Source organism: Epinephelus fuscoguttatus, linkage group LG9, assembly GCF_011397635.1.
Source record: "Epinephelus fuscoguttatus linkage group LG9, E.fuscoguttatus.final_Chr_v1".
In the NCBI taxonomy this organism is placed as follows: domain Eukaryota; kingdom Metazoa; phylum Chordata; class Actinopteri; order Perciformes; family Serranidae; genus Epinephelus; species Epinephelus fuscoguttatus.
In genome coordinates, this window is record NC_064760.1 from 38,168,977 (window position 1) to 38,185,706 (window position 16,730).

General features: G+C 41.3%; 1 protein-coding gene across 2 annotated transcripts in view; it reads left to right on the forward strand.

The window, feature by feature from the left end:
• The window catches only part of zgc:66433 (uncharacterized protein LOC321250 homolog), a 72,545-nt gene that overhangs the window by 45,066 nt on the left and 10,749 nt on the right, over window positions 1-16,730 (forward strand). For both annotated transcript variants that reach the window (XM_049585827.1, XM_049585828.1), the window contains exons 3-6: window positions 5,347-5,521; window positions 7,748-7,874; window positions 12,179-12,319; window positions 12,416-12,475. In XM_049585827.1, coding sequence (XP_049441784.1) covers window positions 5,347-5,521; window positions 7,748-7,874; window positions 12,179-12,319; window positions 12,416-12,475 — 503 coding nt within the window. The remainder of the gene's footprint in view (window positions 1-5,346; window positions 5,522-7,747; window positions 7,875-12,178; window positions 12,320-12,415; window positions 12,476-16,730) is intronic.

Genomic DNA, 16,730 nt, shown 5'->3' on the forward strand with positions numbered 1-16,730 from the left:
TGCAACTATCTGCAATCAGCACATAAATGTATCTCTATATCGACTGTCCCGTCACATCTGATGTCAGATCAAAGGGGATTGGCACCGTTTGGCACGCGTAATGGAAACCCAACCTGATTTGATTAACACAGCTGCAAACTAATGAGTTCACATCCCTCTCAGCCAACCACGAACAGCCACAGCATCAGATAGGGAGTATATATTCAGCATCTGTCATCTTAGAAAAGTCAAAAGAAAAGAAACAGAGTGAGACTGTGAGAGAGAAAGAGAGAGCGCGCACACACACGAGAGAAACGCAACATTGATTTACAATTGTGGTGACCTCCTCCCAGGCTACCTTTGCATCATCAGCCCGTGGAGGTCTGCTCGCAGTTCCGTATATTCGGACACTGCGAGCTCAGACCTCCCGGACCAAAACATCAGTTTCCTCTGGGAGAAGTTTGGCCGTCTGACGCTGCTGCTCTCTTCCGCCATGGCGAATTGAGTAAACTCTCATTACGCCTTCACGCGGCGCATTTAAGGGCGAGGAGAGGGGCTCATTTGATTGGTGTGATGTGTGTAAAACCCACTCCACGTCTTCTCTCCTCCCTCTTTCTGACTTGCGCAGGTAGGAGGGACGGAGGTGGGAAAGAGGAGTAGCTGCACCAGCGCGCACGGTGTGCCAAACTTACAAAATCCGCATGGCCACACCCAGTTGGCGAAGCGCAGGTGCACTGCGCCTCCGCCTCGCCCGGTCTGCGAAACTAGAGCCCATGGTGTGTATTATTCAGTCTAGTTTGTCTACATTTCCAAGCTTTAGAAATAAACCTAGCCCATACTTATATACACTCAGTCAGACTGCTCATTTTCATCAAACCAAAGTAATTCAGGATTTTTGTTCTGTGTTCTTAAAAAGCTGCATGCATCATAAAGCATGAACGTGCACTTAGAGCACACACTGAGGCTGAGACTGTCACGGAGTTCGCTGAAGCGTTCACTGCTGTGTCCTGCAAAACCACATCCATCTGGGTGAATACCATGTCTTAGGGGAGTCCCCAGACACTCCAGACTCAGATGTTTTTCCACAAATATGTCCAAAAACATTCTGTACTGAAAATCAGCTCCATAGATTTAGTGTCATGAAGAAGTATCACTATCATTTATACTTCCTTACAGAACGACTTTTATATTTCACTTCAACTCGTGCTTCATCAGGACTGTTTGATCAGATGTAAGTCACAACATGAGCAAACAGCCCAACAACTGTCACCAGATTCTGGTTAAATTTAGTTGCACAGAAAGATGTGACATCCCCTTTTTGCAACTGAGCCCTGCCCACTTCAAACCAGTGGTAACAGGAAAAAAAAAAACACATCTACAGATATATCTCATGTGAAATAGCTAAAGCTGTTTTACCTTTGGCTGATGATGTGATAAAAAGATATGTTCATGTAGGACCTCACTGAAGAAATGTGTATTCAGGGCCTTTGTAGTGATCCTATAATGGCTTATAGATACTAAGCCTAAAACTAAAAAAAAAACATATTTTCCTCTTACCTGTAGTGCTGTTTATCAATCTAGATTGTTCTGGTTTGAGTTGCAGTTGAGTCAAAGTGCCAAAAACATACATATGAAAAAACTCAACATCAGTGTCTCTTTGCAGAAATCATGACCTGGTTGCTCAAGATAATCCACAGACCTTGTTGTGAGCACTTTTACTTAGGAACTTGTTTCCCTGTCAAAGGTCACCATGGTCTAATTGTGTAAGCTGAGGTCAGTGCCCCCTGATATTGACCTTTGACTACTTTGAAATTATTTATAATATGTGTGGGGATAACAGTATCTTAGACCCACAATGACCACAGAGCTCCACTGACCTTCCATTGAAGCAGTGGCCTTTTTCAGCTCTCTGAGTGCAGACCTTTAACTTAATAGTGTATTGTGCCTAAAATAGCACAATAAATGGCACCGGCGGCTGGTGTTTCCCCTGATTTTTCCTCTTGGCAGTGCAGAAAGGCCTCCGAAGCATCACCAAGAGCTGGTTGGAAGCTCCTCAAGTAAATACAGCAGTTCACTTTAAGGTCAAGACAAAAGAGAGGAGAATTTTGCAGCCAAAATTTCTTCACAGAAGCTGGATGGAAAATCATAATCTTCTACTTGTGGTTTGATGGCAACTCATCAAAATAGCGTGGCAGGTGTTATATTTAGCCCTCCAAGCAGACTGTTTGTGACTGCAGTTTGATTTTGTACTCAGTAACACACATCTCAAAAGAAAAGAAAGCAAGCTGCTTGCACAATAACAAACTTTAAAATCTATAACTTGAAAATAGACAGGCTCAATCATTTTGTGGCGTGTTCCTCAGCAAGTGACCTTAAAATCTCATGCGTCTCGGCCGTGGTACCAGGATGAGATTCCAGACATTTTTTAGCTGTGATTTAGCTCTAACCAGAAAGTGTATTTTTAGAGAAAGGAATGAATACTCAAGGATTCCCCACCGGGAGAAAGACAGAAATGACACAGCTGAAAAGAATGTCTCTTTTTTTTTAAGTCTCTTCTAAAGCATTTTTGTGGCCCAGAGATGTGAATTCTCAAAATAGTTCGATCACAGTTGTATTGTTGTTTTCTTGGCTCTGTCTTTGTTCACAGCTCATCTCCCTCCATGTTTCCCTCTGGTTTGTGTCTCAACGCTGTCCAAACTCTGAGGATTAATATATCCATGTGTTGGGATAGTGTTTTCTATCATTCCTTCACATTAGCTATTGTAACAATGAGGATGTTTGAGTCTCTGATGATTGCTTCTGGCTTTTGTCATTCATATTCCCTAGTCAGGTTAGAGGTCAAGGAGGCCATCATTTTGCAATGCTTGGTGCTATGAAGCTGATAGAATGTAGATGCAGATTAGTTTATGACCATTTTTTAACGAGTGCTTCACTGATATAGCATTTCACTCCTATAACACTGTAGGAGTGGAAAGGAGAGAAAAAACAATCAGTACTGAGACAGCAGATATTGCCTTTTTATCCCTGCATTCTTCCTCCTTGTCAAAACCTGCTGCCTATATTACCCACAATGCATCTCGACTGCTGACTGTTGGTTGGAGATTTGGGTGTGTTATGCTAGTAGTGGCTAATGTAGCCTGGAGCTGCTGGCCTCAAGCAGTGATGAGGCCGGTAAACTCACTTTTTTAAACTCCACATCCCAGATTTTTTTCATTTCAGACTTGTGGTCTTCAGCTCCAACTGACGCTGACTCAAGTGACATCACTTGAGATATTTAGCAGATTTTTCACAGCTCCCTCAGGAGCCACAAATGGGTTTGTCACACGATGACATCAGGCCCAGTTAGACCTTTTCCCATTCCCATGACTTACATTGTGAAATTCACGTGCATCAATGGATACATTTTTTGGAGCATCCACAAAATGACTGGTTTCACTATCAAGATTTGATCCATTCAGTCTGATGATATTTGGAAAACATAGAAGAGCTGCAAGATGAACTCATTTTATCCTCATTTAAGTTAGCGTAGAGCTAAACCAGAAGTTGGCAGCTTGGCCAGGAAAGTTTTTAGTGCTTTTGTTCTATTGGCCCAATTATGTGGAAGATCCAAGTAACTTTACACTCAGAAAGTGGAACTTTTTTTAGCCTCATGCATCACTGAGCAACTTTCATAGGAATGAACGGGGCCCGTCTCCAACGCTGTATCCAGGTCTCTTAATATATCCATGGTGTGACCCGAGGTATGGCAGTGTTGGTTGGTCCACCACTTTGGTCCACACTGAAATATCTAACTACTGGATGGATTGAGATGAAATTTCATTTAGACAGTCATGATCTCCAGAGGGCTAACCCGACTGACTTTGATGATCCCTTGACTTTTCCTCTAGCACAGCCAGCTCATCCAAGTTTTTTGTCCAACCCTGCTACAGTACCTACCTACATTATGTTAAATTTTAGGATAATTACCAAATGTTAATGTGTTAACCTGATAAACTGAGATGTTGAATGCGGTAAACATCCTGCTAAACCTCAGTATGTTAGCATCGTCACTTTGCATTTTTAGCATGCTAATAGTAACATTAAGCTCAAAGCCAAATTGTGCTTAAGCTGAAGTGAAAATAACTTTTTTCATACATGCTGAAACTGTCGCTATACTGTATTCTGAAAGTACATGAGACAGATAGTCTGTGAAAAAAAAATCGCTCACATTCTTCCTACTACTTCTAATGGCATTTGCTACAGTCTACAGAGGTGTACCGAAAACAACCAATCAGAGCCGAGGAGTCTCAAACGCAGCTGTAAGTCATGTCAAACACTGCTTGTGAACTGTGGTCAAACTGTCAAACTAGGCAGCACTGATCAAATATGAATCAAGATTCTGTTACTGCATTGCCTATTTCTCACTTAAAATGTTTCCAGAAACATATTTTAGTGTACTGTTTAGCTGTAAAATGAGTGAGTTGGTCTGGCCAATGGGTGGTGCTTTGTTATGGCTCGACTGTTTCCAACATGGCAGCTGGGTCACAAACTAAAGCTAAACAGTACGCTAAAATATGCTTTTTAAAACATTCGAGGAGCAGGTGCAGTTACAGAATTTTGATTCATATTTGACAGTTTGACCACAGTTCACGAAACATGATTGATATGCTTGACAGCTATGTTAAAAAAAAAACAGCAATTCGTTAGACAGTGCAGACTGGTCTTTTTCAAATAAACGAAGAGGCTGCGTTTTTACTTGCAGAGTGAAAGCTGGTCTGAACGTGACCTTAGTCATGTTATTAAAACACAAAGATTAGGACATGTATTTTTCCTTCTCCTGACTATTTGATTTGAGGACGAAATGTTGAGTCAGCCCTAGGCGCTGATGAATGTGGGACACAGAGAGAGGACCAGTTGACATTTCAGGTTCTAGGTGAGCATCTCGCTGACTGAAAGCAGTGAAGGCAGTTTGGAGCTGTTTTAGGAGTTATAAAAGAGTTGTTGAGTTTTTCCACTGCGGTGCTAATGGAGGTGGACTCACTGGGGGGGAGGGTTTACAAGAAAAAGGAGTGTGTGTTTATGTGTGTGTGGTGTGTCTGTCTTTATATACGTCTCTGTGTAAACACACATCAGTCTCAGTGTGTAGTTTCTCCAGGGAAGCCTACCTGGGCCTTTGCAGCCAACACAGGGCTAATTGCTCAAACTAGAGTTCACATGAGGGCAGTGTGTAAAGATGCTGTGTGTCTAATTTTCTCATTAACATATCGCTGTGCAGCTAGTTGTAAAGATTCACTGTAGTGCTGTCAGAAGAAGGTACCTGTAGGGGGGGTTAAGCCAGCTTTTTTAAATTTTCTCTACCTCTCTCTCTTTTCTCATTTGTCTCCACAGGAAAGAAAAAGTCCAAGTTCCAGACGTTTAAGAAATTCTTTGCCAGGAAGAAGAGAAAGGAGCCGCCAGCCGCAGGAGCAGACGCAGGACTCAAAGCCAGCCAATCGAGCGACAATGTCAGCAAAACATCCGAAAATAACACACTCACTCGATCAGAGAAGGATAAGGGCTCTGGGTAAGATCAGACACGCACACTGTATATACTATATGTACAAAAACACACAATAACATTTTTATTTAAACATTGACACAGCCTGTACACATACATGTACCAAGTGCCTATTAACAGGACTGAAAAAAGATTCAAATACCTCTGTGTTGTTTATTGGGGAAATGTTTGGGTAATGGTTTAAGTGCTACATTTTGCATCTCAAAAACAGCTCAGTTAAATGCACTCTGGATGAGCTGAAAAGCCAACCTCTTTATAGAGGAGAGGTCGCTCAGCAATCTCAACCATATCTTTCTCCACATAAAGCTTTGTATTTGTTAGAGGAGGTTTACAGAAGGGCTCAGCTAAACATTTCTGTTAGGACTTTGAACTGGCATCATCACATTTTCTGCAAACTGTGCAGTTATTCTGAATACTCACAGTAATTCCATTTTACTGTACATACAGCATATTTAACAAAAATATTAAAATACTTGCAGCTTTTTGTCTTATAGTTTTCCTCATAATTATATTCACGTCAGGGTAGAAAAGCTGTCAAAGGGATATTAGGATACACTTAAACACAAGCTAATTCAATTGGTTTTGGTGGGTTGGCAGATCCTTAGGTCCTTTGAACACCAAGTCCATATTTTTCTTATGTGTTTCTTTCAATTTATCATCTGATAAAAATCATTACGCACAGAAACCTTGCACACTGAGTCCAATGTGTTTTATTATGTGCTGCAAAATTTTGCAATCCAAAATGGAACAACACATGTGCTCCTTTGCTTATCTCCACTGGAGGAACCATCCTGTCAGTTGCCACTCTCTGTCCACGTCTTGCATTTGGTCGCAGCTACCTGGGGCTGAGCTGTCCTCCCTCTCTGTCTCCACACTGTCACTCTCTATCGCGCTGTCTGTGTGCGGTCCATATCATCTGTTACACCCTCGGATGCACAATATTGGACTTTTGCCGATATCTGATATGCCAATATGTAACAACCCAAATGACTGACAACTGATACTGGTAGCGATATATGCACTTTTTTCCTGCCTAATTTCAGTGATCATCAAGTCTCTTCTGTAGTGGAATTAACATCATATAGTGCATGCATACTCTTATCGTGATGGCCCACCAGCAGATGGACACATGAAATATAATACTTTTCAATGTATATAATGTTTGTTCATTGTGCAAAGTAAGAAAAAGCATGTTGACCGCTTCCAATATTTCATTTTAAAGCCATTATCGGCCAATACCGATGACGTGACGATATTATTGTGCATCCCTAGTTCTCTGTTATTGTAGTTGTCCTGCAGGTTACACCACATTTTCTTTACTGTTTCTTGGTCAAACAGCGCTCTAAAGGCTTTGAGGGATACTGAAAAATCGAACCTGTTCCGAAAACTTTAATGATGGACGATTTATTTTAAACGTGCTGCACTTTTGAATGAATACGGAGTCGGTGTGCAGAGGGGTTTAAGTTGACTTGACCCATCCAAATGAAATATGATTCCAGTTCTGGCAATATCACCTTGTCTTTTCAAAGATATTCCTAAACCTTCCAGTATTTTATTTGGCCGCCACTTACTGTACACCACAATACTTTTTAAGGGCTTCACCAACAAAACAGAGCCACTGACACTCAATACCCATTGAAATATTTCCATTTTCTGCAGCCCAGTTCTATGTGTCTGCCCAATTGGTGGGCGTTCCTCTGTCCATTTAGATAAATATCTCCTCTCGTGTGAAAAGGACAGAGATAATTTAAGAAAGGAAGATCATGTTTAACATCCATCTCCTGTTCATCCTTAGCTGAGGCTCATGGCTTCCTGTTTTCGTAACAAGTAGTAGAACTTGTCTTCCTGTGGACAGTCCTGATTTCCTTTGTTTTCCTGAGCTGTGCCACTTCCTGCTTTGTCTGCCCATGACTTTTTCTCGCTGTCACAGGATATATCTGCTCCAGTTTTATTAAAGCCATTCTGTGTTCCTCCTCATAGTCTCCTGGGAGATAGCACAATGTAGCTGGACAACAAGCAAAACCAGAGGAAAAGAATATCCATTTATTTTTAAATGATTTTCTTTGATATAAGAAGAGAAATAATTCTAGTGGGGTAAACAATGGATCATTGGTGTTGGACCCATCAGGGCCTCCTAACATCCAGTTCTCTTTAATTTGTTTATATTGTTTTGGCATCTGTGAAACATCACTTTCTGCTTTGTTTATTTCTTCCTCTTCCTGTTTCCCAAAGGTCAAAGATTAGCCTGGGCAGCAAGGCCTTGTCGCATGACTCTGTCTTTGTTTCGGACTCATCAGAGGCCAACGAGGCTCTGGGGGCATCTCAGGACAGCATTCATGGGAAAGTGAAATCACTACAGGTAAATACACATAACCAGCCTACAGGGGCTTTCAGTTTAATGTACAACCAAAGGATCCAAGTTTGAACTCCTGTGTCAACAAGATTTAGGTCTCTTCCTGGAGATAGAGGACAGTTTCCCTATAGTGACCTGACCTCTGACCTGAGAGAAAAGAGGATTTGACTGCAGGTTAAGGAAGAATAATAGATAAATTAAATAGTCATAATCTGTGTGTTTCGAAGCGAGAATGTCGATGAAGCAGTGTTGTCCTCAGCTGTCATAAGCAATATTTATCAATAAATGAGTTGACAGAGCAGTACCAGCTGATCTGCTGTATATTTAGCTGGTATATTTATTCAGACGGGCAGAGCTGATGTGTATCACAAAGAGAGGTTCAAAGCGAAGTGTCTGTCAAAGTGAAATGAAGGAGTGGATGATGAAAAGAAAAGCAGACAAACGGAACCAATATCTGTCACAACACCAGGCTAAAATGGGAAGACGTGAGACCCAGACAGACAGACAGACTGACCTCCAGTTAAACTGCTCCTCTAAGCTACCTACAGGGGAGTGAGAATTAAACAACGTCTGAAAGGGATTTGCTAAAAGGGAAAACTTTCTCCCGTAGCAAAAACACAGAGAAAGTGATTCATTTTTAGTGTTTGCAGATGAGACCACATTCACACAGTGTGTACGAGAGGCCAGCAGACAGGAAGACACAGGCGATAATAATCATTTAGAAAACAATTTCACAAGCAAAACTGCACAAGTATGTAGATGAGATAGAGATAAGACCTTGAGAGTAAAATGAATACACTGATTTGCATAAACTGACTTTCCTGTGGAAAACAGTCTGATGGAGATTTCCTGACCTTAATCCTCCCTCTGAGCTGCCTGTTTGATAAGCAGAATGAGGCTGCTCCAGAGCCAAATATAACACACTGTGTAGGGATCAATAGCAGCATAGCTATTGGAACATAATGCACAGTGTAACACTGTAATGTGCTCCCAACATGATGGTCACTCAGTTAAGATAATGTTGCTGTTAGTTTGTAGATATGCTAAACAAGGTCATCCTGTGGACGTCATCAGTCCAAATCCATCCCTGTAAGAAATGTTTGATTTGTCAGCAAACATCAGTATTATTTGTTTAAATATTTTTTCTTAACATTTAATATTTTCATTTAACTCTTCCATCATATTTTCTGTATTTTATCTCCCTACAAAATGGTCTAAATGCTACTTCAGAGCTCTCACCACAGTGTCAGGATGTCATTCTGACGGGAAAATATGTACTCCTTCATTTTTGTGATTGAGGTGGAAACAGACAACTTTTCAACTTTTGCCCACTGTTGTTTCCAAGTGGTATTATTGTCAGCGCTACTGTCACAAAAACAACCGGTTCGCTTTCCGTTTTCCTCAGAGCCAAGTAACTACCAACAACACAGGACACACTGAATTTTGTTTTCCGTTGTTACTTTGCCTGTTCCACCATCAACCCTTTCCACTACAAGGGATACTAACTGCAGAGAATGTACATTGATACTCTTCGCTAACTGGGGATAGCTGCTGATAGCTACTGGGGGAAACAAAAGCACAAACCTCTTCCTGTTTTGGTTGCACAGTGGTTGATACGCTCCCTTTAAATCGAGTCTTCATTTACGCGAATGATCATACTGAGCATCATACTCTGAAAACTTCATGCACCGGAGGGGGAAAGTAAGGGGGCCCCAATATGCAACTAAGGGCTGAAATGCTAACATAATGTCTTTTGCTAGCTAAAAACATTACATTTCAGTAGGGATGCACCGAATATTCAATAACCGAATATATTCGGCCGAATATTGCAAAAAAACACACATTCGGTATTCGGTGGAATAAGTTAAAAGCAAGGCCAAATAATAGCGGTGTGTTTTGATAACGCAATCAAACGGCGTGCCGTGATGGGCGGAATAAAATGTCGGCAGTGTGGCGATCTGTCCGTCATGGCACTCGCATTTGTGACTAAAAATAGTTTTGAGCGAGCAAAATAGGCATCATTCAGAACGCTGTGCGAGCAGCCTACAGATTTCAACCACCAGGAGAAATGAAAGGCGAATCCCACCGATTGTGGGTTGAATGGGGGTCACAGACACAGACAGTAATGTATTCCTGTCAAATACGGCGGCCATTGGCTTACCCGGCGACGGAGAAGTCGGCTCCAATAATATCCTCTTCCTGGCGTCACGACTGCCCAGAAGTACCTGAACAGCCAAGCCAGCCGAACACAGGTATGTGACGTGTCAGAGGAGAAACGAGCCGTTCACGGCCCACAAACCTCACCGCACTTTAGGGACTGTTCATTACTTATGAAGGGACTGTCAGGGGAGGAGGGTGGCTGGTTGATTTTTATTTTATTTTGATCCCCCCCTGTGTTAATCACTGATTGATGCTGTTTTTGAAGTATAAATAAGTCAGTAAGTAATTTATTCCGTTGAAATATCATTGATGTATAATAGAAAAGTGATTTATCTTTTTATAAATGACAAAAGGCACATCTGCCTCATTTTTGTTGTGGTATCGTGATACTACTCAGAACCATGATATTTTCATTGGTATCGCACAGTGGGTCCCAATTTTGGTACCGTGACAACACTAATCTGGAGGGGGTTCATCTGCAAAAACTAATGAAAAACTAAACAATGATATTCGGTATTCGGTACTCGGTATTCGGCCAAGCCTTTAATAATATTCGGCTTTGGCCACAAATTTTCATTTCAGTGCATCCCTACATTTCAGCATGTCAGAGGATTATTTTAGCACCAGAGGAGAAGTTACACTGACAAACTCTTTGTCAAACCCTTTGTCATGCTTGTTGCACATAGGCATACTGTGTCAGGATCCCACAGTTTCCCAATATCTTCCTGCTGATGCCTCACGTCTAACTGCTTAAAAGCTCAGTTTTTTAATTCTGCAGCTTGTAAAAACGTAGTTATGAAGTCTTTACCATGTTGGTATTGTAACCCACCACAAAGCACGCAGCCTTAGGTATTTCATGTTGTTTGCTAGCAGATGAAAATGACAAGGAGGCACCTTCAAGCAATACAAAGGCAATGGAGAGCAATGAATTGTTTTCCCCCCCAATCTAAACGCTGATGGTGTCATTATTCTATAATCATACATTGTGCAATCAATATTTACTTCATAATGATAGCTTAAGTTAAAGCAAAAAACCTGCCTACATTATTTCCACTTTACAAACAGTCACATAATGGTGTCCTCAATTTGACATGCTAATGGCTTTGCTAGCATGTCCTGTATCAGTGAAGATATTAAGATATTCGCTAAACAGTCATTTGACATGAAATTGGCAATGCACAGTTAAAAAAAGATGAAAAAGAGACAGGAAATGAAAAATGAATTACAGGAAACAGGAAGTGCTAACTGTTACCTCCGTCTTGTCAAAATTCTAACGTTAACTTGTTTGCTATTTTTTGGTGGTAGCAAATATGCCACATACCTGCAGTATTAGCTCTGTTTTTCATCTCGACTCAAGTCTTATTCATGTGCAGTTACCTCATAAAACAACATTTTGTGCTGTTATACATTCAAACTCAAACTTAAGTTAGCAGTAAACTGAATTTTATGTGTCAGCAAGTTGAGCTTCCCAACACAAGCTAATGGTGAGATAAGCTGCTCTTAATGTCCTTGTTATAGTTGGAGCTCCTCTCTGTTTCCTCATGTCTTAGAGTTACTGTAACAATATTGAAACATTAACAGTGAAAACTGCAGCGGTCGGTGTCTTTCTGTCAAGGTCTCGGTGTGTGCCAGCGTCCAGCCCTGCTAAAGAAAAGCTGTATTGTCCAGTGTTTGCTTTCCACCTGAGTCAGAGAGACCTTGAGTGACTGTTACAGGGAAACACGTAATAGGCAGATAACAGGTCTGTTAGAGTTTCTGCGATACCTACAACACACACACACACACACACACACACACACACACACACACACACAAAAATGCAAAAAAAAAAAAAAAAGTGTCTCTCTTGAGTACCAGCCGACTGTCCTCACAAGTCATTCTCTGTTAATCATCTCTACAGTGGGGGTTTTAGGACTCTAATAGCTGTTAAACTCTGTAAACTCAAAAAATACCTTGGTTACTGTTTTTTAAGCAGGCCAACAAACTTAGTACCCATACACACAAAACCTGGAAAAGAGTCTGACTTCCTGCTTTAATATCCACAATTGTGACATTGTTTCCAGGTTTTTGATTTTTTTTTCTTTTTTTTTTAATTGATCATAGGTGACGCACACATACAAAGTTGCCTACTTGTTCTTTTCTTTCTGCAGCTCCAGCTGAAGCAGGCCATCAGACTGGGCTCTCCTCCGTCCCTCATGTGTGTGAAGAGAACGGACGATGCTGGGACCATGTCTGAGGATGACGGCCTGCCCTGTAGTCCTCCTGAATACACAACACTTCACACAGCCATGGTAACACATATTGTTATATCCCACTCTGTTGTCACACCTAAATGCTATTTCCAGACGGCAGTGCTAACACTATGATTCTTATTCTCTCCCTCTCAGAGTCAGCCTCAGCGAAACAGCTCCATCAGTCTGGAGGGAATAGACAGTGACGACGACCAGGTAAACACACACTTAAAAGAATACTTCACTAATTTAGTACCTTCCTTCTATAACATTGTTGGATATTGTCATTTTCAAACATGTAGTTTTCATACCCAACCAACCATGACTCAAGTGACATCACTTGAGCCAGTGTATCAGACTACACACAGCTCCTTCAGGAGGCACAAGGGTTTTATATAAGATTTTCACATATACAGTAGAACTCCCCAAGACCTGTAAACGGACTGATGTATAAAATTGGTGGAGTTCCCCTTTAAAGGGACAGTTTGGATCTTTTGAAATGGGTTTGTACGGGGAGCTTATCCATAGTCGGTGTATTACATGAAGTACTACATGGAAGTCAGCACGCCCCAAGTTGAGAGAAGAAAACATGAGTATTGACATAGAAGCTAAGCAATTTGCTGCTGTGGACAGGGGCACCAGCAAAATGTATTTTAGCCATCTAAAAAAGTCCCACCTAAAAAATCTGTAACAGCCTAAGTGTGCACTGTATTTAGAATATTTTCATAGCTTTACCTTGCCATGAGACAGCCTATTCCAACAGGGAAACTGCTTCAGTTCCCCATCTATGCTCTCTTCAAAGCCACCAGACTCCACTGAGAAAAACAGTAATTTTGGCTAGCTAAACACAGGAGCTGCCGGTTCACAACTGCCTTGATCTGTTAGCTAGTTTGAGTCATTTTGAGATATCGGTGAATCTGAACTAACCCTTTTAAACGCTGAAAACGCAATAAAACAGCTTCAGTTCCCCATCGAAAAGGGTTGTCTGACAGCAAGGTATATAGCAAACACTTGACCTGATATTGACTTCTTTAGATAGCTAAAATATGTTTTGCTGCTGCCCCTGTCCACAGCAGAACATTGCTCATCTTCTGTGTTGGTACTCCTACCTGCTTCTCCAAACTTGGGGCATGCCAACCGCCATCTACTGTATGTAACACACTGACTATAGATAAGTACATCATACGATTCCACATCAAAAGATCCAAACTATCACTTTAAAGCTTAATCAATAATTATTGGGGGTAGCATGGTGAGTGAAGTCCTCCGTCAGGAAACAGCCATTCAAATAATGGTATGATATATGCTTTATAAAGGGACCTTATACAGAGAAACCTTCAGGCTGTGTGACTGTGATTGTTTCTGTGTGTGCGTGTCTCCTCATGTGACGATGATGGTAAAAACATCTCATGATCAAATCTAATTTCTGAAACATGAGAAAATAAAAACCTCCTTCGTGCAAATTGACATATTTCTCTATTTCCCCCCTCCTGACTTTTATGAGTCTCTTAATCCCCATTCTTTTTTACTGTCTTTCCCCTCCATCTGTATCCTCTGTCTGCTGGCCTACTGAGTGTCTGTGACTCAGCCCATGTGACTGACTCCCCAACGACACTGTCAGTTAAAGCAGTTCACTGCAATAATAAGTACTGTTCAGATGGACAGAAAGGAGTGCCAATTCGTGATAAGGCAGACGTCCTAAAAAATCCTCAACTATCCATTTAGCCTGGCTGGATATAATGTGGGCAAAAAGCATAGTCAGCAAAGTATGACAAATGAGCATTTAATGATAGTGCCGTTTTAGCAATTTCAGAAGAGTTTTTGGCCCGTCATTTCCCTACTGAAAAGAACCACAAATGGCCCTCTACAAAGGCATGCACACAATAAACCTGAAAATATCCCTTTTTAAAGTGCCTTCCACACACAGGAATGTGGTCAAGGAGGACTGCAGCGACTTGTGAATTACAGTAGCAGCGGCAATTTTTCCTCTGACTGAGAACTCACGACAGACTTTATGGAGACACAGAATGTTTGTTTGAGATTTTATTCTGAAAATGAACTTGGATTTCATTGAAGGTCTGCAGACAGTTTTGAGCTGGACAACGTGTCCATATTATCAGCCCAGGGTTCTTGGGTCAGTCAGTCTTCATATTTACTGTAAATAGAAAGAGAGCAGGCTTTGTCTTTTCAGTCAGGAGAGAGACAGGTGTATTAGGTGAAGATAATACAGATTACAGATGTAGAGATTAAGGGATGATATATGATGGTCAACATTTGACAGAAAGACGTACAGTAGGCACTTAGACTCTATAGGGAGATTTTACATTTGAGAGGAGTCTGCCCTGAGCTGCAGCAAGATAAAACCCTCCATCAAGTCCAGACACTGGTAGTGGTGGCTGATGACTCTGCTGAGACTGATGGCTGATGAAATTAATAAATCTGCAAAGACTGGGTGGTAGTAGGGAGGTGGGGGGTTTTCAGTTTGCTTTGGGATGAAAATATTCAAGACTGAAGGAATTACTTTAAACTCTGAGTGTTAAAGCTGCACTCATCAATGTTTAATTTTATTTTACCAGTGGATCAAATGACTGTGTGTAATGTAAAAGGTGCCATAGACTGTATTAAAGAAGCAGACATAGCCTCCGGGTTTGAAAAGTGAAGCCAATGCTGAAGTGCATTCAACCTGCATTCTTTCTAAAGGCCAGCAGGGGGTGACTCCACTGGTTGCAAAAAGTAGTCTGATTGTATATATGTCTCTGAGAAAATGACTGTGCTTCTCACTTAATTTATTACCTCAGTTAACTTCTTCAAGTCTTCTTCAATACAGCATGATGTTCACTTTGTAAATGATGGTCCCATTTAGAGTAAAACAGACAATAAAGCAGAGTATGCTTTAGGGCGTGGCTACCTTTTGATTGACAAGTTACTACCCTGGCGACTTGTCAGTCAGGATAGAGGTGTAGTGATGCTCACCCTCCACAGCTCCACCCTCTCCTATGGTCACCTCCAGTTTAAGCATTTAGCAGCTAAAGAGTCAAATGTTTCATTCAAGAGCCAAACTTACTTTCTTGTTATAATGCTAATGTTGCTACGTGCCTGTTGGATGTGTGAACAGGCAGCTACAGATGGGGTAATAACAGGAGGCAATCCTCCAAACACAACATTAGTTCAACTTCATCTCTTCTCAAGGGGCTGAAACTCAAATGGATCATTTTTTTTTTCTATCATTCAGTGTTGGTGTCGATTTGAGCTGTGAAATTTAAAATGTAGAGGGATTTAAAATCAAAGTTTTGTATTTTAACCTGCAGCTGTGATTCACACAGTAAACTCATAAACACATTTAAATACATACTGTATCTGTAGCTGAGGAGCTGTCATGTGCCTTGTGTGTGATGCTTGGAAATGGACCTCAGGGCGCGCGTGCACGTGTGTGTGTGTGTGTGTGTGTGTGTGTGTGTGTGTGTGTGTGTGTGTGTGTGTGTGTGTGTGTGTGTGTGTGTGTTGGTGGGTGTGGACAAACCCAACCTTCAAGCTTGTTCTACAAACCTTAAATGGAAGTCTGCTACTTTTCTACTTGACCTCGTCTTCCTCTGTATGTCGCTTTCTCTCCGTCCTTGTCTCTGTTTTATGACCTCTTTTCTCTTTTACTGTATGTGTTATTCCACTGACCCACTGTGTGTGTGTGTGTGTGTGTGTGTGTGTGTGTGTGTGTGTGTGTGTGTGTGTGTTCAGAGTGCATTCCAATGGTTTCTCTGGCAGTCAGCGTGTCTGCTTGTAGTTACAGCGTTTAAATTCTGCCCCAACCCGTCTCTCTCTCTCTCTCTCTTTCTCTCTCTCTGTCTCTGTCTCTCTCTGTCTCAGACACAAGCACACGCAAGCACACACACACACACACATATATACACAGAGACCTGAAAACTCCATAAACAGAAATCTAGATGTCAACAGAGAAGAACTGTGAGGTGTGAAGTGTCAGACAGACAGTCTCTCAGTCCAGTTATGAGTTTTGCTCAAAATCCCACAATACTGTGAGTCTTAAATGGTCAGTTCACCCAAATAATAAAATCATATCATATGACATCTAGTGGTTTCCAACCATGGAGATAGTTTTGGTCTCATTCGCTGATGTTTAGAGATTTTCATCTCTGAAACTTCTGCCACAAACCTAAGTAAAACAATAGAGCTGAACAAGGAGTGGTGCAAAAAGCATTAAAATTATATTTGAAAAAAGGCACTGTATTTTCCTATAAACAAAGTTGTGGTTACTAAGGCCAAGACCTCGCTGTGGACTTTCTTAGAAGAAAACAGTTCTCGAACACAGAGCTGTGTCACTGAAACTGCCACAGTGGTCGTGTAGACTGTGAATGAATAAGAAAAGGTAAAAATCTCAGAGATGTTGTGTTGAAATAAGTCAAAAAGTGAATCTGTCAGTGGACATAGAGGGATACTTCGCCAGTGATGACAGAGTAAG